The sequence below is a fragment of the Neodiprion lecontei genome, chromosome 1, assembly GCF_021901455.1.
Source record: "Neodiprion lecontei isolate iyNeoLeco1 chromosome 1, iyNeoLeco1.1, whole genome shotgun sequence".
NCBI lineage: Eukaryota > Metazoa > Arthropoda > Insecta > Hymenoptera > Diprionidae > Neodiprion > Neodiprion lecontei.
In genome coordinates this window covers 40078845-40103727 of record NC_060260.1, presented here as the reverse complement: position 1 = coordinate 40103727, position 24883 = coordinate 40078845, and the positions used below count along the sequence as shown (strand labels likewise).

Sequence of the window (24883 nt, the reverse complement as noted above, 5' to 3'; positions counted from 1 at the left end):
AACACCGTGCGATATGTACTTCGGAAATCGTTATAAGTATGTATACCTATTCAAACGTGGTAAAAGAGAAAAGTGGCAAAAAAAAAAAAATAAATAAATAAATAAAACACCTTGAACAGGTTTTTCAACCCGATTTTTTCTCTGATCCCTGAACAGCAAATACTCATCAAATAATAATGAATCCAAGTTTGCGGAGCAGCGCGAGTTGATTTGAATTGAAAAACAAAATGATTAAATGATCCAAATTACTATTCAAAAACAGTAAATTTCTTTCACGCCGATACTTATGTAATGGATATAAGTATGCATACAATATCTGCAACATTACTATTTGAAAAAAAAGTGAAAAATTCGAATAGACTTGATATACCGCGATATTTAAAATAAAACTCAACTTCCAAGGTTCCAGTGAGTAACTAAAAGAATCTACGATCAAACGAAAGTATTGTATTATAATAATATAATAATACAGGCCTGCAAAAAAATATTTTTTTTCAGCTGCACGGGATGTTTTTGGTAAATATTATGTTTTCGAGTGTGCCGAATCCAAAAATCACTTCAATTTCCCTCCATCACGTGTACGGTATTCTTGCAAAATACAAGGTGTTTGAATAAAAAATAAAAGCATAACAACATTGAAAAAACCACCATTTTATATGGAATTTATTCGCGAGTCTCACTCTAATAAATATTAAATGGAAGTAAGAAATCAATTTTGCATAGGATTATTAGAATCCAGAAAAGGACACCAGATTTTGAATTACATGGGAGTTTCACTCTAAATGAAACCACAAACACGAGTTGAGGAAAAAACCTGACGTGATGGAACTTTTCGAGTATTTTGCCCCGGCTTCGGTGAATGAAAATCTATAATAAACAGTATAAGTAACTTGTGCAGTTTTTTAGCTGCAGACCTGTGTAATTAGTGTTTCTCTATTTTGGTAGAATCGCTTTTTCACTCATATTAGTTGAAATTAATTACTGCGACGTCGAACAGGTGCTTCTCTTTCGAGGACTCTCCAAATTTTTTGCTCATGTTTTTTCAATTTCTACAGTAATTCGAGTTTCCGCGCAGCATTGCGAGACGCCGCATGGCAATCGATAGTGAACAGTCCATACACGCGATGGTAGCGATGCGATGGTCGGCCCCCATGACTGCGTAGAGTCGTATTACTCGCGCACACCATAAATAGCGCAGCGTGAGATAAAAAGTTTTTTCAATTATGCTTATTTATCGTTACTTTTCATTCGCTTTAGTACAAGATAGCCGTTCATCCGAGTATTTATCATACTCTAGACGAACTATCTCTTTGAAAATAAAAAACAAAATAAATAAAAAATACTGGTGTTACGATAAAAAACAAAAAAAGAAGCTTTTTGGTTATTACATTTTCAAAGAGTCGTGTATCGATTAATGTTGAAAATAATAAAACGTATCGATTTTTGGCGACTAACTAAAGTTTCTATTTAAAAGTCACACGCGGTAGATTTAAAAAAAAAAAAAAGGAAACTAAAAACACCAAGTAATTTTAATCAAACGAGTACCTACATTTATTTGAATATTGAAATAAATCAAACACTCCAGACCATATCCCCGTATATTAGGTAAAAGAATTTATGATTTCGAGTAGGAAATCAACTTATTGTTAGAAGAGGCAAGACGGTTTAATTCGTGTGGAGCCCCCTGCCATACGTATGAATCAGCGCAGATGCTGAAGGGGAGGAGGTTTCAAGATCGCGGATGAGAGGGTGGAGGAAAAGGAGACCCTGTAACCCAGTTTACGAGGCTGTAGTTCCCCAACAACAACAGGAACGCAAAGGTTATTCCCGTGGGCACAAAGTACTCGAAACTCTTCTTCCCTTACACGTACGTACATACTTTCGCTATAATCAATTCGTCTGCACAGCCGGCTGGATAATAACGATTATACGGGACATCGGAAAAAGTATTCATCATATTTTCATACTTCACAATTGCGAGAATAATAATTTATATTATAAATAATTAACTAAATTTGATTTTGTACTTTTTTCCTTCATCAGAGATAAAACGAACGTATAATAATAATAATAATAATAATAATAATAATAATAATCCGCAGTACGTATACTTTTCGTGGATTGGACAACTCGTCCTCTGCTTTCACGCTTGCGGCCGTATATATATATATAATGTGGAGTATACATGTACGTAAAGATGTTTGGTTGGTATACAGATGCGTACTGTATGTACGGTACATACGCGGTTGCGTTATACTTGATGTACTTGATACACGATACGAGGAACCCATTGCCAGAGAGTCGACAAGGCACCCTTTCACTGGATCTCAGAGCGTCTTGCGCGTCTTCCCAAACTTTTCTTTTTCTCCTCGTTATTATTTTCCCCATATTTTGTTTCAAACTTTTTTTTCAGTACAGCTAGACCGAGCGAACGATATATATAACAAGCTTATCGGTCCTGAACTATTCACCCAACTTTTTCAACGCTAATGTGTATATACATATCTATATACACGTACAGTCAAAGTCCTGCGTACTTTTCCACTTTACCAACGATTTATATTACATAGGTATACAGTAAACACTTCGATTGAAATTAATGCAAACTTTAAACTGAGATTATAATTTACGTCTCAATGATTTTTGTTCAAAGGTTCTGAACGACGATGCGAAAGGAAAATTTGCCCCCAATTTTTTGCTACGGGAGTGTATAATTTTTGTCGATGTATAAAGAAAATATGAAAACTTCACTGCGCGTTTTATACATTCATATTAACTTTGCTTACACGTATATTATCCCATTCCTCGTGACAACATTCCAAAGACGTGATGCACGTATATATGTATAATGATGCGGGAGTTCGATTAGTTTCCGATAACTACTCGGTCTAAAAAAAAAAAGTCCATGTTATGACATGCGCTTGTGTATATGTATACGTATATGCAGGTCTGCCCCACCTTCGCCTAATTAGTTACGCTGCATTTATACCAGTGCAGTCTGCATACTGCAGTAACATCAAAAGAATACAGTATAACTGTATCGTACATCGGACTGTTTCATCATTGTTATTATTGTTGTTGTTTTTATTATTATCGTTATCGTTCGTATTCACATTTATTGCTAGACCTTGATCCGTCGGCAGGAGAAAAAGATATCGATATTACAGTGTGAAAAAGTGCGATATTGTACTACAGCTGTGTCGTACGCGTTGTCACGGTAACTCGGGAACGGGAACGAGAATGAGAATGAGAACTACTGTTCGAAACACATGGCCGATGTCAAGCGGGGAGGAAGGCAGGCAGGCAGGCAGGCAAGGCAGGAAAGGCGGCACCGAGGGACTCGGGGTGAACCCTTGCGCGTGCAGTGCGAGGTTATACTCGTACAGGGAAGAAGAAACGTAACGCCGGGGGCGGTAGAGCAGCGAGCGAGAACCCCGGAGACGAGGGGGGAGGAGGCTTTACTTTTTCGTCGGTAAGGGCTCTCCCGCACCCTCTCCCTCCCTCTTGGTCGCTGCGTCACGGACGATAGAAAGATACACAGTTGCCCTAGGTGACTCATAGACCGCCGTGGCGGCAGGCAGGCAGGCAGGCAGGCAATGTATACACTGCACGATTCACCATGTATGCTCTTCGGCCGCCGCACGCAAACAAGCAATCATTCCGTTCGTCGTGTGGATACGATGCACGATGGTGATGGTGATGATGATGATGATGATGCATGGGAATCGTACTACCTGTAGTATACGTAATACACCAGGTGTCTCGGCGTCGTTTCGAGAATTGAGAATTTCCTTGATACCTACTCGTGAGGACGAAGTTGGTAAGAGGTTGAAGTAAGGAACGTTAACGTTACGAAACATCAGGAAGAAATTCATTGTGTTGAAATTTTAGAACGACTTTCAAAGAGTTAGCTCTTGAAAAATGTAGTTATTTTCGGTTCGTGGTTTACTGAATTTCAGACAATTCTACTGGTGCGTTAAATACACTGTAGTTTTGAATAGCAAATTCCTTGAAAGTCATTTTTAAATTGACCAATTATGTTGATTTTTTAGACCGAGATTTCTAACTTCAGTCTGATTAAAGCGACATTTTTTCGGAGATTTTAGGAATTGTATGCGTTACGGTTGAGGTTGAGGATCGTTGCGTTAACGTGACATCGCATTGAAGTTAGTAACGTTATCGTAACGATTCATGCTGATGACAAAACCGTTGTTCCATTATTTTAGAACTGTTTGAAATTCAGTAAACCGTAACATGTAAAACAAAAGATACTCATATTTTTCAATCTTAGTTTCTTCAAAATCATTATGAAAATAAGAAAATAGTGACGTTTTTTCCCAATCTTTCGTTACGATAACGTTACTAACTTCAACCTCATAACGTACGAAGTCGCGAAAAAAACACTATATGCAAGTTGTTAGAATCACTGAACTAGTTGAGTTTGCAGTAATACGAGTACTTGGTGTAATGTTTTGTGCTTTGTCGCATTGCTCGCAGCGTAACGTATTTCAGGCAATACCGAAGTTTCTAAATAACAATGATTCCCAAAAATTTACAAGGTTGAAGTTAGCAGCGTCATCATAACGAAACATTGGAAAAAAATCACTATTTTCTTATTTTTACAATGACTTTGAAGGAACTAAGTTTGCAAAATATGAGTATGTTTTGTTTAATCACGTTTTACTGAATTTCAAAGAGTTTCAAAATCGCGAAATAACGGTTTTCCTTCAGCACGAATCGTTGCTAACTTCAACATGAAAAAAATGTATGATCTTCGTCGTACGAAAGTATCGAATTTCAACCTCTCGTATCAGCATGACTACAATTCGAAATCTTCCTATCCATACAGGTACTTTGTGGTCTAAGAAAATGCGGTCGACTTACCCAGTGATAGTGTTTTCCAAGTACACTTATATTTACGTAGAAGCTAACCTAACTCGAGGAACCTAATTTACGATTGAACAAATATTTATAGTACGAGAATTTTCCCAGAACTGCGCTGAAAAGCCAAAGTTTGAAATCGTTTCGTTAGTTCGTTTTCTTCGATCTCGGTACATGTACTACCGATACGTAATATTATTCCAATTCGTCCTTCTTTTCAGTCATGAAAGGAAAAACAAAGGAGGGTATCCCAGGTCAATCTCTCCGATTTGATTTCTTTTTTAATACGTTACAGTATACTACGTATTTTTTTTTTACCCGTCATCAAACAATTTAAGGGGGTGAAATAACCACCTCCGTAGTAAGCCGTGTCGAGGAGCGATTTGTGAGTACCAAAGAATGGACAAGAAAACAACGCTCGAGGAAAGACAAAGTTATTTCAATCGTGGGTCCAAGGACGGTGTCGTGGCCGCATCCGATTATCAAAATCCTTACCGTCGATGCGGCGTCGCCGTTCGGTTTCCCCTCGCCCTCCAATATCCTTTGTCTGAGGGCCAGTCTGTCCAAACTGGCGAGTCGGTAACTGCCGCCGGACTCTCGTTCCCTGGCGAGTCTTTCGGCATTGCCGTTAGTCCCGGCATTGAAGCTCGACGTGTACTTTGGCAAGGTGGGCGGTGCTTGACGAGTTTTTTCGCGATTCAGTACCGAGCTCGTGCTGTAAAGGTAGGACGAGTTGTTTGGTATCGTCCGGCCGCCAACCGAGACGACCGACGACGAGGTAGTCGATATGCTAGTTATCGAAGATTTTATCCCATTCGTTTGCAATGGGACGGCAGTCGCGGTGCCGTTTTGGTTCTCCACCGACATCTTTTCTTCTTCTTCTTCTTCTTCTTCTTCTTCGTCTCTTGGTCACTTCACCGCGCTCCGTTCGTTCTACTCCGAACTTTTACGGTTTCGACCCGTTACTGCTCTCACGGCTTTCGCTTTATCCGTTTGTCCCTTATCGACTGGTATAATCGACAGATATTCCAAATCCTATCGAGTTATTAATCACCCGACGTCGCTTCCTTAACCTCAAATTACCCACCGCGGCGCGTAACGTAAGTTTGGGGTTGAATAGAATAACCGAATTGTCACTACGATGCGGCTTTTCAACGATTGGCGTCGACAACATGCAAGAGTTGTTGACCAGGACTAAAACGGTAATGTCCGTTCGTTAGTTGAATATGTCTCGTATTCGAACGCCGACACAGCAAAAAACCCTTTTATAAGACTACCGCACTTATTATCTTCTCATTCACTTGTCACAACAGACAAAATACATCCCCGTAATTGGCTTTTGCTATACACACATATATGGTATGTTATCACGATGGCTTAAAAATCGTCTTTCAACCGCCCCGTTTTTGCCGTAGAATAAGCGGCACCAGCAGACTTTAGTATCAACGTTAGCCAGCGGCAGGACCTTCGACACTGTTGTTTGTGTGGATAAAATTTGCCACGCCAGGTGATTCACGTCTTACGAACGGTGCTAGCGAAGCGAAGAAACGACGAGGACGAGACCACTCTCACTTTTCGTTGCATTGTTTTGCGTGTATAATACAGAGAAACCGATAGTCGATCGTTGTTTGTCGAAATGGTAACGATTGTAAAATAAAACGTAAACAAACAATAGACGGAGGCTGCCTCCTGTCAACCGGTAACTTTGACCAAACTTTTTCGCACAATGCGTGTCTATGCGCGACAAACTTCTCGACAACGAACGTGTTTGCCTCTGTCGGCGTCGGTCCAACTGACAGTCAGCGGCGAACCAAACGGCGACTCACTCGCGCTGAATGCCGAATTGCCGTCGACTCACTCGCGACGCGAACACGACGACCACGCCTGACGCAGCTGCTAAACGCGGTGGGGGCAGGGAATTATCGCTACGCCACTGCACCCCCCACCACGAGTCGCCGCAGCACGCCGTTGCAACCCTCAGCGCATGTGCTGCCATCCCTAATTTCGACGGGCCATAGGCGTGGGGCGAGCGATAATGGAGCATTCAAGGGGTGTCGGACCGTTGGGGCAGGGGCGTAACTAGACTGGGGCAATGCCCGGGGGCCCCCAAGACGGGGGTAAAAAATGAAGTAACATTTCATTCGGATTCGTAATCGTGATGTTTTGCTTTTATCATTTCGTACTGTTTTCAAATGCATTTCGCAAGGTTTGGTCATAGTTCATTAGTTTGCCATCAGATGCCGGAATGCATCATTTTAACCAATCTAACAACTTGTTAGTGTACTTCTAATATTTTCCGTTTCAAATACTTATTTCAATTCAATATTGTAACAAATTTAATAGTTATATCGACTGTATAGTCAAAGATGTGAGACATCTTCTTTGGATAAATGGTAGTTTTAGTTTACAGTAAATAGAATGTATATAACAAATATTCTACTGTTTTATTGGGAGTAAATTACTGAGCATGGGAGGGGAGGGTCCAGAAGAACATGTTTCATGATTTACCTCGGGGTCTCTAAATGTCTAGTCACGCCCCTGCGTCGGACCTTCCAGTGTTACCCATAGAACTTACATTCCTTCGGCGAGCGTGTTTTACAATTCTTTCTTCTACATTTGCTGAATAATCAACCGTATCGTGTAGATATTTACTTTGTTTTCAATCACCATTATTTATAACCAAGCACAATTGCAAACTCTGTAATGATTTCTCTAAGTTTAAGAAACGATTTCACTTGACTCGGGAACGACTCGGGGGAGAAAATAGGTGTCCGACACTCGGTCGGTAAATTGACATTTTACTTTTCAAACTCGTGGCCTCGTTGTTCGTGAATAAACGGAGATTACCGCAAATGGAAACTTATATCGCCTACCGACGAGCAACCCATGTTTCGTTTATAACTGCACCACTGCTTTATCTGCTGCAACGAAGGTTGAGTTTTTTTTTCCCTCCTCATGGTGGACGACCTTTTCCTTTCAAGATAACCTCCTTTTACGTGTATTATATGTATACGCACAGAATGGGGACCGTCAGGCGTGTTGACACTGCATTTGCTCCACCGAGGATTAACAACCCTCGCAGAGAGTTTTTACAATACAGGCCATTCGTGAAATGTCGGAAAAAAGATCCCCTGATTAAACATCCGATACCGGTTTTTTTTAATAGTCGAGGGTTTAACTTTGCAGCGCTTTATTTTATCTAACGTTACCCAAGCTATTGGCATGAAAAACGCATTTTAGAAATTCATCGAATTTTCGGACCACAACCCAAATAGGATTCTTATCGTTATACATAAATACACATAGCCATTATTTGTAAAATGACAGTAGATGATCTCATTATTTACACTATTGATACACACATTTCGGTGCAATCTTCGCCGCATGGATGGTTTGTTTGTACTTCGAGAACGAAAAATGAGGTATGTATTGACAATTATCAACCTAATTCAATACGATAGGTCACATGTATGTTAATACATACCTATACATACCTATCATATACCTGTACTTTATACATAGGCGCGAGTTTTGTTTACAGCAGTTTGTTTATTCTGGGTTTGTAAGCTACGGGGCCAGTCAAGTATAAGCTAACGCTAAAACAGGGGCGGGCCATTTAGAGAAACGTTGTCAAATTTTACCCTATAATAGTAGGCATTCCAGGCAAGCGTTAACTGACATAGGAAATTCGAAGTGCGTGCTCAAAGCCAAGACGCTGCCTGCTTGAGAATAATAGAAATGTTTCTTAAAAAGGATGTGTTAATAATGCATTAATTACTCAATAATTATATCTTATTGTTACCAAATATCATGTTTATTGCATGCATTTAAGAAGAAAAACAATGTACAATGTATTTAATACTCAATGAATAATCAATTCATGTTTTACTGAACACGTTAATGTGTATTAACAATTAATAATAATTGATATTTAATAATGTAGGAATAAATTGATCAGGATTTGACTATAAATGGCATTCCTGGCATTCCCGGGTATGGAATCGATTTGCCAATAAACTTTTGAAAACGCGTTAGCTAACGTTAAAAAATAGTAGTGGGCAAAAGAAGCAAACATTATCACTAGGGGAGGGATGCAAAAATTCGCAAAAAATACGTTAGCTAATACTCGAATGAACCCTAACCAACAAAGGATAAGCCTGAAAAGCAAGGTCTCAAGTACCCTCATACCGGAATGAAAATAAGTTACTTTTTCTATTGTCTATAACGTCATTGTCGCAGGTACGGCATTACACACGGGTACCCCAGGTTGTATAGTAAACGTATACCGTGTCACACAGAGAGTCGAAAGTATAGTCACTTGACGTCCCGCCATTCAACACAGCTCTACAGGCTCAAGTATCACATAACGTAACGCCGAAGAACACAGGGGGTTCCAATTCTCACATATCATAGATCAGTATTATAACCAATGAAACACCGCATGCCTTATTGGACGTCATTCGAAGTGTAGGAATTTCGTACCGTGTATAACATAGGAAACATATTTATTAAATCGAGAGAATCGCTATCATTTACTTCCTATCCAACATTGTATTCTTGATCAAAGTCACGCCATACAAAATAAAATAATTTCACGCGTAATTTAATGTGAAATATTTCAGCTTATTCCATGCGTTAGAGTTGTTGGTTCTCCGCTGATTGAACGAAGTTTAAAAATTTTCTCGACGTACCGGTCGGTAAGGAAGAACTTAAGCCGGAACCTGGCCCAACCTCAACTATGATCGAGTCACCGGCCTCAGAGGGCGGAAACTAGTATGCGTTGACAATACAAATGGAACATTATGTTACTTTAATGCAGGTGGCGTTTGAAAACATAACAGTATACCAACACACCTGTATAAAAAGCACGACACGACTTAAAAACCCGCTATTCTCAATGGTCAGAAGCACCAATTACGGCGTACTCACGTGTAGTTATTCAGCCCAACGTCGCACTCTCGGCATTCTGTTAGGCTACTTCCTATCATCGTAGCTAGCATACCAATTATACATATTAAACAAGAATCACCGCAAACACTCCATAATACTTATTGTTAATCACAACTATGCATCGCGATTAATTAAACGCGGGTGAATATTAGATCATCTATTCCTGTACAATCCTCTTGACCGCAATATCAAAAATATATGAACAACACCGCTACATATGTAATTACTGTCGCAATAATACGTCTAACATAAGAAATTTCACATTCGTCCTACAAGTTGCACAAGAAAAGAAACATCAAAACGGTGTTGATCTTACAGGCGGTACAATAGAATGTCACAGTTTGGTATACGATATCGTGTTGCGGTAGCCGCACGTACGTCATACGTTCGTACATGTACACCACGTTTTTCCTCTGCGCTGCAGGCAAAGGCGAGGAATAAAATGGAGTGCAAGAAAGTTTAGCGAACTGCACGAGTACTGTTAGGAGCGAAGCTTGAAAAATTGAATTCTTATCGTTCGACTACCTGTTCAGACGAATCTCCACGATTCCGGCCCGCACTGTCGTATTTAGCGAGCATCGAAGGACTCAAACGACGTCTTGTCGCAGCGGCAGCAGCGGGCGTAGTCAACATTTTAGAGAACCTTTACCAATCGGATGGTCCCCCCCCCTGGTTCCTGGTCTCTTTCACTCTCTTATCTCCTCGGTTCGTTGTACTTCCCTTAACACTTTGAATTAGCGGGAACTTGATTCACTCGCGACTACAAACTCTGACACTTAACTCGTCGCAAAGTTAACGGTTTAGATTTGTAATATTCTGCGGTGATTGTAGGTACGTGACGATATCGTTCGATCAAAAATGACATAAAAAATGAGAGAAAAAACAACTCGAACTCATGGATTTTCGTTGACGTTTCAAATCGTATTTTCACCACTGTTAAACTGCAATCACTAGAACGTCATTTTTTCTATCAATTATCACGGTTGAATGTGTCTCTCTTCTTCCGTCCTATACGACCGTCTGACTGCAGCATTTACTCGTTACTCATGCGACTGTGAATCGACACGTAGCTCTAATGCTAACAGTGCTGCCACAAGTTCCTTGCTTGCGTTTTCTCTGAATGTCTGTGTGTATGTGCGTGTGATTTGTATCATTAATGGTTTACCATTGATCTGATGCGTAAAATACGGGAAGGAAAATCTCTTCCCCGAATTAAAGAACTTCAGCTATTCCACGTAATAAAATTTTTCATACCAAGAGTTGTTAAAAGACAAATATTGAAAACCTCTTCTATATGAACTCTTTTATGAATATATGTATCAAGATAGACTATACGTAAGATTAAATTAATGAAAATTACAGGTAGAGTAAACAGCAGCGACAATCAGACATGATCGGATATAAAATAAAAGAGTTGTATAAAATTTTTAACACCACTAATGGACGAATTAATAATCACGACGGAAGGAATAATTTAGTTACAAGCTTTCGCTGCAAAGAAATGACTCCTGGAAACTCTGTACACGGTTTGCTTTAGTATCTATTTTTTTACATCAAGAAATGCTGATCGTACGCTGTAACATACATATATATGTTGCGTACTTCGAAGTTTCCGAGTTTCCTAATTAAACCATAAGTAACAAAATGTATGTTTATTTGAAATTGTGTAAAAAAAAAGAGAATCTCACGCGCTGTCAGATGTTTTCTGCACGAAAACCGTGAACAGTAGAAACGCAACTATTGTAGCTTTGAATATTGATAGAAAAACGATACGCGAACGTGATGTTCTATCGAAAGCTTTATAAATAACGAAAAGGCGTGGTACAAGCGGTTTATAAACGATAACGCACAATCTTGTAAAACATGGAGAGAATAATGATTCATTACATCATCCACATATTATTTATAATTCAAACGCGGTACGAAAGAATTCGCTGCAAATATTCCTACACCATATTATTATATCATAATCCTATGCGAAGATCACGAATTATAAACTCATCGACACTGCAGCACCTAGATTATTAAACGTTATTCTGAGGCTAACTACAATACGACTAATTCTCCGATAATTTCTTCAATTACAATATTATGTACTACAAGCTATAAGAGTACGTGTATAAATTGACTAACGTAGAGCGAACTCGACGAGTATGGACTGCTGTGTTAATTTATCACGACTAGAGTTTGTAATTCTATAATATGATACAGGCTTCGGGCAAGCGTGTGTGTGGCGGGTCTTATCAGTGGTTAGTTAATGGTGACTTACCGCTGCCGTGGTGACCGTGGTGATGTCGTCGTCGTTGTCGTCGTCGTCGTCGTCGTCGTCGATCAGACGAGCATGCAACCGGTCGACCAACATCCGCGGAGAACCGGAAACAAAAAGGCAAGGAGTGGGGGTCGGACAAGGAATGGAAACGAGAAGGAAAACAGGGATGAAATTATGTGTACATTGAAGGGGGATAACATCGTCATCATTTTTTTTCGTGGTCCAGGAAAACAGGAAGAAAGGAAAATTGGGAAAAATACAATCAATTATTATTGGTTATAATTTTGTTGAACACGTTATAAATTAATATACATGTATATACGTATAATTTTAATGTAAATAAATTAAACATTTACACTTATATAAGGTGTCCAGTTTATTACGCAGGTATGCACGTTTCAATTATACCTATAAATACGGATTAGATAGTTGTAAGGCTACTGAACAGGATCATCTTTTCTTTTTCTTTTTTTTCTTTTTTGCTGTCTAATCAAAAAGAGCCAATGCAGTTCAATGCAAAATTGTAAGACAACGAGTCCCAAGAAAAGGAATAAAACAAGTTTATAAAAAGTTGAATGATTATAGTTATATTCATCCTTTGAATACACTTGGAACGATTTGCTTACGAGGGGTTTGAGGCAAGATCACAACGGTGGAGGTTTCCATGCTGCTAGACGTTGAAAGATAAAACAGCTGTTAACCAAAGTTTATATTTCCGCGGTTCTCCAAATTATCATACGCAGGTTTACAAAATTTCGCCGCAATATGTGCGATGTATGTGTATATGGTAAATATTTTACTGGCAGTTTTTTTTCTACTATTATGGTCTGACAGTTTTTTTTGTTTTTTTTTTTTTGATATCTCAATCGAGACGCGTCCTCCTGTTGCTGCTGGTGCAGCAGGGTGTTAGTATATTTTAACGGAGGCGTCGACGACACGCGAATGCAACCGACCGAAATAGATTTTCAAAAGAGTAGTCAAAAACCACGGGATTCCGAACTGATCTAAACTCACGAACGCACGTCGACCAATGTCAGTTATGCAGTATTTTTAGAACTCACAAATTGCACCCCTACGCGTAAAACACGTCATTGTTATTATCATTATTACACGGATTAATTAAATCTCAAGAGTGTATGGACAGAATCATACGATTATAAAAGCTGCGGTAATATAACTTGTAGCGCCGCGTTTTAATACATTGCTTATAGACATTTATTGTTATAATAAAGCCCAGGCAAATATATTCACTCGATTAATTACCCAACAATGATTCATCGCTACGGAAGTCAGAGGTGGTGGTTTTTATCGCGTATTTAACGCAACATTCATTCGTAACATTTGCAATTTCGGAATTCCCGCAGTACGTTTCATTTGGAAATGTTGATAAGATAAATCTCGTTTACCGTCTGCAAATCGCTGCAGCATATATAAAATTTAAGAGCTAACTTTTTTAACAGTTATTGTCCTTTTCAAACACTGAGCTTATCAAATTTGTATCAATAATGTGCGACTGTTGCACCGGCATCCATGCCCCAAAGTTATGAAAAGGATGAAGTTAGTTATTGGCTTATAAAATAAAAGAGCGATTTTACACTTCTGGTAAAATGTATAAAATTCCGAACGATCTACTGGATCTAGACTGTATACTAGATATCACGAATCCCGTAAGTGTGAACCCGACCACAGACTGGAAACCTCTGCTAACGACTCAGCACCATGCTATACGTATACCCTTGATGCTCTCGGGGGAAAATAATCCAAAGGAACGAATCTCTAGGGCTTCAGTTTATACCTTGTAGAGAGTAACGTGATGAAAAAAAAAAAGAAAAAAGAAGGATCTTTCGAAGTTTTTGGAATATACAACAACAGTTACACACAATAGTTATGCAATAGAATCATATAATTTGTAATTAACGTACGGTTGCGAGAGAAGGAAACAAAAGATACACGATACAAACTACGGAGAGATTTTTACAACATCAACTGGTTTTTTTTTTGTTTTTTTAAACGGTTTCGATCGAACAATACCAAAACGAGTCACAACAAAGAACCGTCCAATCTGATATTTTTTTTCTTCCGTTTCCAAACAGAAATCAAACTGGCAGCCGCTCTCTGCAGCTACAAAAAGACTGCACGTGCAAATGTGTATAAATGCAATGAATAAATAAATTTCAATATCCTGTGTGGTGTGCGATTGACCGGTAATTAAGTAACGCGTCTCGCTGTCTGCAGGCCTGCAATAATAACATCGAAGAAACCGAGAAGAAGAAAAAAAAACACTACCCGAAAATTTGTTCAATATTCTCATCGCCATAGCGAGGTGCGAGAGAAATTTTCACGTATCGATTGTAAACTATCGAGGCTTCGGGGTGATTTGATAAATTATATAAATATTGTTTAAATATTATATATACTTCATATTATACTGTATTATCACTTCAATTCGCCGCAAGCACTGCACTGAATTTGATTTAAAGAGGTTGTGTATAACTAAAGAAAGAGACGATCACCGTTCGGACAATGAAAGCGAAAATGATGATAAAAAAAAAATCACTGTAATTTCTCTCGGAACTATACCGACCGATCTGTGCGGTTATCTAAGACTTTCTTTATTCCTCGTCCGCACGAATAATGCACGTGCACAATGCACCGTCTCTCATGCATGCACCAGCCGAAGAAGTTAAGGTACTGAATCCACAGGCTCAACTAAAAGTCTTTCGTCCGGTGTTCGCTATTGCGTATGCACATAACGCAACATACATACACGTAGAGTGTGAGGGTGTTTTATATGTTCAACGTGCGTAAGTGTCACGCGACGCGACCACTGACGAGAATATATACATACATACCTATGCCTATGTATACCTATACCTATGTACACCTATACACGCGTGAATACGTGAATGACGTACGTGTAACTAAATCAGTGCGCGTACTACTCGTAATAGTCCCCTGTAGTGCGATTATGCATGTATATTGGTACATGTACGTATGTATACATGGCCAGACACAAGCATGAATGTACCTAGCATGCCTTGTAATTAAAGTATATACGGGAGGAACACACGTATACACGCACACACAGAGACAAAAGCGACTTTCAAGTGCAATACAATTAAAATTTCAGAGCTTCGCGGGTCTCGAGTCCCAGCTCTACTCTTGACTCTGTAGATTCTATACACTCTCTCTCTCTCTCTCGCTCTCTCGCTCTCTAGTCTGGTGTGGTGAGTGCAGCGGAGGCGATGTATGTAGAAAGATTTTTCTCTAGAGAAAAACTATTCTTCCTCGTACAATAAGGTTCTTGAGCAAACGTTTGTCGCTAACGATAATTGTTGATTGTTGAAAAGCAGTGCGGTGGAAATATGAAGTTGAGTTGAATTGTTGTTAACGACGTAGAGTAAAATATATCGAACGAAAAATTACCATTTTAAAATTGTTTAGAATGACTTCGAAGGTGTCGAGTTGGCGATATATTGGTATACCTATACTACGAGTTCTGCTTTTTATACGGTTTGTCGAATTTCAGGTGATCTTGCAAAGGTTGCGGAACAATAAGAGGGTTTTATTGTCAGGGATTTGAACCGGAACGTGTAAGCTGAATACGTTGTCCTGCGACAAATTCGAAACACTTCAACTCTAGTCTGAACTCTAAAAAACACGTTTATCGTTACTTCGGCTATGGTGTTAAAATCCGTTAACTCGATGTTAAAAATAAGAAGATCACCCTGTATATAATTGTACACGAGCCATTAGAAAGAGAACATCTGCTATACCGCTATACGCAATTAGAGATAGTCGAGAGAGACGAAGCGACGATGCATGCCTAGAAGAGTGCACGGCTAAATTTGACTGAAATTCCATCCACTTGTGTGTTGCTGTACGGCCTATTTAGTTGCTCAGGGAACATAACGCGCATGCATAAAATCGTGTCAAGCACGGCCGATGTCTGCTGATTGTGAGAAAGTTGATATCGACAAGTCGGAAGGAATAAAATATAACCTGCATGTATGTGAAGATTATGGGTATGAGTTTTCATTTTAAGAGTAACTATCCCGAGAATGTTGAAAATAAATAAGTTAGATTGAACCTTATCGGATCACCACCACATTTTCCACCCACTTAATAACCAACCCGGACAGTGCAGCGTCATCGTCCGATTCGATGCTAAAACAAGCTGCATCAACGTATAAACATATACATTATATGTATATCTATGTCTACTCCATACGCGTTTGGTTGCAGCAATTTAAACCACGGCGGTGGGGCGATGCTCGTTGATTTATATTGGTGTTAACGATCAATCGCACATTTAATACCCACGTAAATGAATGAAAGAATAATTTAACCCCGATGAGGAGCGAGTATGGAGCGGAATGGATGACATTGAAACTGTTAAATTGAACACAGATGAGGGACGAGATTGATCGACTAGGTAGTCGATAAAAGGCGTGAATGAGAAAGATAAAAGAGCTGATGTTTCCCTCGGCAATCACGCCGCGAGAGAGCAAAGACTGCACGTGTTGGGTTCTGCATCGATAAATAAAACGAGAAGACCGGGCACTGGAACGCGCGAAGAATAAAGATAGCTGGTGGACGCTGCTGTGACGCCGAGGAGGAGCTGCAGGGGCGACATATCGAGCTCTCAATATATATGCTGTTCTAGGCACGCATGCATCTCTATCTCTTCTTTTTCCGTTCAGCGTTCTACGAAGAGATTCAGACGCCACGAAGTGATGCTGTACTTAAAGCTCCGCTGACAAATATACTCATTACAAGAAGGGTCAGAGGTCGCGATTAAATGATCCAACAAGGCCCGTCTGATTTTACGGACGCAGAGGAAGAGGAGAGCGATCTCCGAAATCCATAAATCGTTTTCATCGCTCTCCTCTAAACTGCCTTTTTCAGTGAACCAGTTATTGGTACTTCCAGTAATAGTTTATATGTATAACTTCACCTCGACGCAGTGAATATGTATTTTATATTATATTTACCTAGCACCTATGATGTTTTATTACATACTTGCATCGAATGGCAATAACACTTAGATTTCTGTTTTGCGTGTGATTGTGAGACTAAACCACTAACGTACCGGTTAGCAGTAGGTAGGTATTACGTTTCGCGAGCATCAAAGGATGACGGGGAGAGAACAATGTGGGGCCCTACCCAACCAGTTGGTATAAACGAGTCTTTACTCTCACTGCAATCTCTCTCCACATTCTTGTTCTTCGTCTTCTTCATTCTTAGTTATTACTAGCTATTTAGAACCCCAAAGCAGCACCTGCATATGCCGCTACTACTACAATCACTCGTGTGAAAACAAACCCACCATTAATTAAATTGTGAGCACGTGGTCAGTGCGTCTCATGTTATATACGCGTTACGCGTGTTGGTTACAATATATGTTACTCTCGTAATGCACGCAGTGCAGGAAATCTTGCCTTCTGAGCCAGGCCCCCATCGTCATAGACAGAATTCTCTGCTATCAGGGTTGAAACTCGCTTTGACAACGTTTCAGAAAAAGCCTGAACGCAAGACGAGGTTCCGATCGTTTTTTTGAACAGTGAGAACGTGAGAAAGTCAGCGGATGAATATGGATGTTGGAACACGTCAAACTCGCGCGTTAATTAGCTGATAGCGTGTCGTTCGAAGGACCGTGGTAAGAAGCTCGAGTGCTCTCTCGACTTGCTCCAACAACGCTGACACAATTGATTTACTCGTTCGGAACGACGTTGTGGGGTTTGACCCTTTCAGTCACACATTTTTTTACTTAACATTTTTGCTCGAAATTTGTAGTTCGAGGGGTTTTTGGGGTCGCTGATCACGAATCTGAAGTCAGAATTTGATCATTTCTAAACCCAAGATGGCGGATCCAATATGGCGGATGGAAAGTTGAAAAAATTATCAAAATTCTATGATTCTGGCCGAGAATTAGATTTTTCCATATTTTAATAGTTAGAGCATCCCAATGGCTGTGACTGAAAGGGTTAACGCTCAGGGTTGAGAACCTCCGCGGCGTATCGTCCATTTCTTCGTCACCCTCGCACCATTTTTTGCCTCAAAACGGATCTGACTGAATTCCATCGAGTGTATACGAGGGACTCGCTGTATTTATACGTGTGTATGTAAGATACGACTTGTTCGAAAGCGATGGGACTTTTACCGAGTCGTTTAAAATTAGAATGTAGGTAGAAACTCGTCCGATGATCAACTCTCAGCTGCCACGGGTGTCAAATTTCGTATTTTAACCCAGTTTTGTCCCGACTCGCGAGTGCTGCCGCCTGTCGCGATGCATATTTTAATTAATAAATCCACTGTTACAATACAACGCTGCTGTTTCACCAGCTCTGCGATACAAGCGTCTTTTTCCCGTTTCAGCGCAGGACGTGAAAAATGCCCCCCCCCCCCCCCCCCCCCCAAAGTTTGTTTGGGGACCTATTTTCGGCCCTTCCATGTTTATCTTGAGATAATGTTGTAAACCGTCTGTCGCGTACACCGCGTAGTTCGTATAATATGACTGTATGTATGCATTTTACCAGCCTCGGTTTAAAGGAAAACTGTAACTGAAAATAAACAGACGTATAGAGAGCGAGACAAACGAGGCAGTCGGAGGATTATTTATTTATTTATCATTAAATCAAGTGATGCCTGTTCAACATTTGCACGCCGTCGGACTGAGTGAAATTAATATTCGATCTTCAGCTGTCTTGCCTACCGATTATCGTGCTTTAATGATCTTTAAAGTGCTTGTTGACAGAAGCAAATCCGCGGCCTTTTATATCACCGTTTTTCATTTGTTTAATCGTGGTGTCATACGAATCAATAGTTTCCTTTCTTTGTTACGTTATAGTTCGAAGCTTGCTATTAGCACTAAAAAATCTTCTATTCCGTCGAAAGAAACTACTAACAGGTGTCCCGCACCGCTCAGGTTTGGTAAACAAACCGAATACGTTTGTAGGTATTCCGCAGGTGCGGCGATACGTCGTCTATGCTGTTGGAATACGCACAACGCCGATCTTGCGAGTTACATATTTCAAGGGCGACGTGTGGATTGCAATAAAAAAGATGACCAAATACAGCAGTTGATATCACCAGCGACTCTGGCATGACAAGATTAAAGGCTACGGAACAACTCGTTGACGGTGTTAGGAGCAGCTAAACGGGCAAACCGAAGAGATGAGGATAGGTTAGGCCTATCGCAATGTATTGACCGGCCGAGGCTCGCGAAGCCGCACTGCATGGCTACGTATTGACGCCATGGATTGACGCAAATATTTGGCGCCCTCAAAATGGTCGTCGGTACGTTGACGACGTGAGCGAGTGATATTATTCGCACGTTTCACTTGCTGATTACCGGATATGTTGAAGAAGACCAATGCTACTCACCACTTCTCTGCATGATTCCGTTTCTCAGGTATATCAATAATTATCACTCATCACGTCACTTTATCAACAGAACTACGGTTAAATTGTGATCACTAAACACGGCAGACTCCAGGTAACAACACCGCCACACGAACACGAAACACCGCGACGTAACTCCCAGCCGTGTGTTTTCAAATTCTCTCGAAGTACGATCGAGAACTGCGCGCGCATCTCTGCGCATCTCATCATCTCACCGGCGTAGGAATTGTTACATGCTTTTGTTTTCTCCGAGAGCTGCCGGCAATCGCGAAGATTACTGAGGTCTTGAGAGACACTTGTTCGTGCAAGATTTACAACGCCCGACTAGTCAAATTTTATCGACGAAAATTCTCAAATGCTTTTATCACAGTTACCAGTTTTCCTACAAAACATTCAAAAATGACAAGTATTTTTTCTAATAAGCCGCATCGTAACCGATATATTTTTAACGAGAAATACGTTGTGAAATGGTTGTAATGATCACAAATTGTTTATACCGTTTATTTCCTAGATTTTAAATTTTCATTTAGATTCAGTGGGGCCTGCTATTCTTGACGCCGATAAGTATCTCAGTTTCTAAACGCCAGGTGGCAGTAGGCTACAATCACTTTTTCCACCTTAGGTATTCACTTTGGAGAATTACCAGCTTTCCCGCCAAAAAGTAACAGTGTATCGGAAGATATGCGGTCATAGTTGTTTATAAATGGCGGTTCGCGCAATTAATATCCAGAAGTAAATGAATGTATGTAATATCTACAATGTTTTTACAAGCATTAATTGCGTTATACTTGGCGTAGATAGGTTATAATCATACGTCTGATACCGATTATGAATGTCAAGAAGTGGATTTCCTTGAAAAAAATATCGCACAGCTACATTCTAGACCCGTTGGCTGATGATGTGAAGTCAAATACTTCGGGCAGCTGCCGAACGGCTAAGAGGCAACTGACACGGCTCGCCTTTGATGAAACGGAAAATCGCCTTCTAGCCGTTGATTCCAAAGGACTGATTATCCTAGTTGAACTTGGAGAATGTATGAGATACTGCAAGTTAGGGACAGTACAGTCTTGTACATTTATAGCATTCAATCCTCTGAACAAAATTGAAATACTTGTCGGATCGATTGATGGAACGATTAAAATCACAAAAATAAGTGGAGATGCCAGAGAGCATTGCTCACTTATCGGCCACAAGTTCCCTGTAAAATATATTGCCACTTACAAGAATTATGCCTTGACTACTTCTTCAAAAGAAGTTATAATGTGGGATCTTTCTACATTCAGCAAGGTTCATCAACTCCGATTTTTCACTACCAATGTCAACGTCCGCCGAGCCAGGTTTTCGTCAACAGGAATCATAGCTGTACTGTATCGCGATTGTATACTACAAGTCTGGGAGTTTGAACGGCTTGATCAGGACACTAAAATTAACGTGAAACCATTCGGGCTACGAGATGTTCGCGATTATCAGTTTACAAAAGATGGTCGGGCGATGGTGATGGCAGGAATATCGAACAACATCGTCATCATAAACACCTTCAAATGGGATTTGATCAAACGTCTCGAATTACCGGATGGACTGGCGTGTATAAAAGAGCTCAGCTTTTTGCCCCAAGTCCTGGATGGAGGTGCTAACAAAATCTTGGCCATCCTATGCTCCGATCACACCTTGCACTTTATAGATTTGAGTACATCTTGTGCCGTGCCGCTGTCGTCAAGTAATCCTTTGGTCGATATCAATCACCTTAGTATATCACCGAATGGGCGGTATATAGCGTGCATAGACATAGCGGGAAGTCTAAGATTGGAAATAGCAGATAATCTGTTGTCATCGGAGCCCAAGCAGAAGGCAAAGATTTTTAAGCCAAATCAATCTCGTTCTCATGACTTGGGTCATCACTTGAGATGTGTCAGACAATATATCCAGGAAGAATTAAATTTGAAAAGACTTATACCCATATTAAAAGAGTTTGGAGAGTATCCACGTAAACATCGTCCGCTTATATGGGCATCAATATTGGAGTTGCCAAGAAATCTATGTGCCTACTCAGCTTTGACCAACAAAACCCCTCAGCAAGGACTGATGGAGAAGATTTTGGTCGATTACCCCCTGGCGGATAAGGGCAAAGCCTTGGTTCTGGCCACGATCATCAACTGTTTGGTTCACTGGTGTCCTCTGCTCTCACACAGCACTTTTTTGCCACGGCTCGTCTTTCCGTTCATTGTTGTTTTCCAGGTAGTAAAAATTTGTGCTGAAATTTCAGACATGGCAATTAGTATTAAAACAAATGACACATAAAGTTACCGTTTCAGGGAAATCACCTGCTCGCTTTCGAAATTATCATCTCAGTATTATCAAACTATTGCCAACGATGGTTCGAATATCATCCTTTACCTCCATTGAACGTTTTAGCTATGCTAGAAAACGTTTTATCTGAAGCCGACCCTTTGCTCCTAAATTACTTTTGTGAAAAAGGTGTAACGTCAAGTGAATACATTTGGCCTTTGCTGCAAACCACACTGAGTGAAGTACTTTCCGGAGATGAATGGTTGATTTTATGGGATCATCTTTTCTCATCTGGTCGCTCGACTCTTTTATTAATGAGCTCAATCGCCTACAGCATTTGTTCACGGGAAGTTATCATGTCTCAATTGCATTCCACCCAGGACTTTACACAGTTCTACCGTGCACAGGGGCATGTAAGAGTCGTAGATTTATTGAGAGTAGTACGTAGATTAGATCAAAATACACCGTATCATCTCCACCCGGACAGATATTTGAGGTACATTATTCTCACTTTGAAACAAAGTACATTTTTGAATCTCATTTTGTGAGAAAGATAATTTTTGATAATTTTTAAAATTTTGACATCAACTAAGGAGCACGATCCATCGGTTACCTAAAACAGGACCATACCCCTCATTTTTGAATGACCAGTATCCAAAGTATCTTACGGAGGATTCACAATTGGAACTGCAAAGATTACAACGGAATGAGGAGCAAGCAACAATACTTAGACATAGCAAACGTTGCCACTTGAAAGCCGCGGAAGAAAAAAAACTGCAAATAGAAAGAGATAATTTTCTAAAAGAAATTGAGGCTGCTAGAGTAGACGGTGAGTTGTTCGATACTTTAACTAAATCAAAAGTATCATTTTGAGGTCCAGACTTGCGATTATGGTCTTTTATATTCTAACACCAAGTATGTTTAATGACAAAGTTATGTGTTTGTAATTTCCAGAGCAACGTCGATGTTACGATGCAAAGGTTTTGAACAACAAATTAAGTTTAAAAAATCTCTACAAGCAAAATCGAAATACTAGGAAGTCCCACGACCTCGAAGAATCCAGCATCGAGACAGAAGATCAAGCTATAGAGCAACAATTGCAAGCTAAACAGTGTCAAACATTGCAAGGTCAAGTAAAAAAATTGGAATTCGAGGTTCAAACATTGTTAAAAACACTAGACTCTAGTACTACTACACAAGTTACAATTTGTAAATAACGCAAGTTCATCGCCGGTAGAACATTAAATGGTGTGAGATATTATAGAACAGACCGACGTGCTCAGTCTTTGCGCTCAAGAATGAATTGACCGTATTGTACTGAAGTAAATATCTCAACGTTGAATAATTGTCCCTGTAACAAGAATATTATACATAGTGTATCAAATGACAAACATATATTAACTCTGAATATATACAAAATAATTGTTCGTGGAAATAAAAAATGTTTACAAATAATGCCGGAATGTTTTCTTATTAATATTGTGCATCATTTATAAGTTTAATTATTCAAATTGTACGATGGAGTGTACGGGAGCCGCCAATTTGCTGCGTCCATTGAGTGATGTCAGCTCTATTACTACCAGGCAATGAACATCCGCCTCAGCTAAATTCAACAACTGAATAGCTGCCGCCATTGTCCCTGGAATTGAAATTGGTATTAAGTCTTGTAATCTCTATCTGCATTGTACATGCAAAAATGCCTCTCGTTTTCTGAAAAAAAAACCATAATTTAATGCAATGATTATTTTGGTTAGAGAAGATTCTACAACTATTCTCAGAAGAAGAGATAGGTATATTCCAAAGGTAGGAAAAGCTTGTTAATATCTGTTATTTCTATCACACCTCCAGTTGCGAGAAGATCATCAACGACTAGCACACGTTTCCTTTTGCCCAGAACATTTTCTTGTATTTCAAAAGTATCCTGAAATAAATTAGTTTAAACAATAATAATTTCAGATTGCACGTATTTATTCAAGTATGCTTACATTCAAAAGGATAAGAGAAATAAATTAAATACTTGCCTCCCCGTACTCAAGTTTAAAAGACTGAGACAGAACTCGACCAGGCAACTTGCCCTTCTTCCTTATAGGTACGAATGGTTTCTCAAGTTTGGCAGCTATTAAGGGTCCAAACAAGAATCCTCTGGCATCCAAACCTACGATTACATCAATTCCCAACGACCTTGCATGCTCCACCATGAGATCCATCAATACCTGTGATGCACTGACATTGGTCAGAATACTGAACACGTCTCTAAAATTAAAGAAACAGAAATGATTTAATAGAACATTGGGAACCCCGCACTATATTTGCGTAAAACTTGTGTTGCTTTGAAAGTACCCAACCATCCAGAATTTACCTGAATATAACTCCTGGTTTTGGAAAGTCAGGATACGTGCCAATCGCATTTCTTACGACCGCTATCTTCAGACGATGAGCTTCGTCCATTCTTTTTGATCCTAAGATGATCACTTTTTAAAACGACGGCGGGGTTTATCCTCAAGTCAAGTATACAGCAGAACGTGTATTACTCTTCTACTGTAATAGATAAGGATCAAAGGTCTACATTTAATTGTAGCTGACTGTAGCTCTTAAATACACTGTACACCAATCGCTGTAGTTCTATAACAAGAAAGTAACCTGATAACACTCCGTTAATTCGTTAAAAATATAAATCGAACGAGCATTCCATCACGTATTGTGGAACATGTTGCGTTTCCCATATCCACGGGCCATCCACGTCGTTCTTTTTTTTCTCTGATACATTTCAAAATGATACGTGAATATCTGAGACCCTTAACAGCAGCCGACACAACTTGACACAAACTGATATTATTGGCGCTTTCCGTTAGATCCGACCAATATCGTTACACCATTGTATCACATTGTGACAGCTTGCTGGAAATATTTTGTTTTTGGTGATTCGCGCACAAATATTCGAACGATTCGAGGATTCTTACCCTAAAATCAGAGTTTTCCTATAACGATTACATCAGAAACATGGAATAAAAACGATTTTATTGATTGAATGGCCGGCATCGATGCCGCCATCATGATTTTCGCCGTCTTTCGATTGGTGGACAATTCGAATTG

The 24883-nt window shown here is 39.8% G+C and overlaps 3 protein-coding genes across 15 annotated transcripts in view; 1 reads left to right on the top strand and 2 right to left on the bottom strand.

Moving 5' to 3' along the window:
* The window catches only part of LOC107224868 (septin-7), a 38801-nt gene extending 19112 nt beyond the window's left edge, over positions 1-19689 (bottom strand). For 2 of the 9 annotated variants that reach the window (XM_046734652.1, XM_046734658.1), the window contains exon 1: positions 5377-6742. In XM_046734652.1, the coding sequence (XP_046590608.1) occupies positions 5377-5748 (372 nt within the window). In that variant the 5' untranslated portion in view covers positions 5749-6742. Of the gene's footprint in view, positions 1-5376; positions 6743-10356; positions 11060-12100; positions 12103-12726; positions 12771-14517; positions 14789-19021; positions 19024-19486 lie in introns of those variants that run through there. The other 7 variants (XM_046734667.1, XM_046734662.1, XM_046734681.1 and 4 more) reach the window with 6 other exon arrangements.
* A 185-nt stretch (positions 19690-19874) lies between these two features.
* LOC107217215 (TBC1 domain family member 31) lies at positions 19875-23245 on the top strand. 2 transcript variants are annotated; one of them, XM_046734595.1, is made up of 5 exons: positions 20544-20704; positions 20788-21739; positions 21817-22286; positions 22384-22619; positions 22745-23245. In XM_046734595.1, the coding sequence occupies exons 1-5, from the start codon at positions 20664-20666 to the stop codon at positions 23005-23007; spliced, it is 1962 nt and encodes a 653-aa protein (XP_046590551.1). In that variant the 5' UTR covers positions 20544-20663; the 3' UTR covers positions 23008-23245. The 2 variants fall into 2 exon arrangements, with proteins under 2 accessions (XP_015510117.2, XP_046590551.1); XM_015654631.2 differs by having other exon boundaries at positions 19875-21739.
* On the bottom strand, positions 23170-24628 carry LOC107217216 (adenine phosphoribosyltransferase). 4 transcript variants are annotated; one of them, XM_046734787.1, is made up of 5 exons: positions 24431-24625; positions 24150-24352; positions 23812-24043; positions 23633-23711; positions 23170-23429 (listed from the first exon to the last, which is right to left on the bottom strand). In XM_046734787.1, the coding sequence occupies exons 2-5, from the start codon at positions 24236-24238 to the stop codon at positions 23293-23295; spliced, it is 537 nt and encodes a 178-aa protein (XP_046590743.1). In that variant the 5' UTR covers positions 24239-24352; positions 24431-24625; the 3' UTR covers positions 23170-23292. The 4 variants fall into 4 exon arrangements, with proteins under 4 accessions (XP_046590743.1, XP_046590752.1, XP_015510119.2 ...); XM_046734796.1 differs by having other exon boundaries at positions 24150-24328; XM_015654633.2 differs by having other exon boundaries at positions 24150-24625.
* Between the last annotated feature and the right edge of the window lie 255 nt (positions 24629-24883).

Coding starts and splice junctions, on each gene's coding strand:
- LOC107217215 (XM_015654631.2), top strand. CDS start 20,333: ATGAATGTCAAGAAGTGGATTTCCTTGAAAAAAATATCGCACAGCTAC. Junction 21,740..21,816: donor CGTTCATTGTTGTTTTCCAG/GTAGTAAAAATT, acceptor TTACCGTTTCAG/GGAAATCACCTGCTCGCTTT. Junction 22,620..22,744: donor TGAGGCTGCTAGAGTAGACG/GTGAGTTGTTCG, acceptor TGTAATTTCCAG/AGCAACGTCGATGTTACGAT.
- LOC107217216 (XM_015654633.2), bottom strand. CDS start 24,238: ATGGACGAAGCTCATCGTCTGAAGATAGCGGTCGTAAGAAATGCGATT. Junction 24,044..24,149: donor AAACCAGGAGTTATATTCAG/GTAAATTCTGGA, acceptor CTTTAATTTTAG/AGACGTGTTCAGTATTCTGA. Junction 23,712..23,811: donor TTAAACTTGAGTACGGGGAG/GCAAGTATTTAA, acceptor AATTTATTTCAG/GATACTTTTGAAATACAAGA.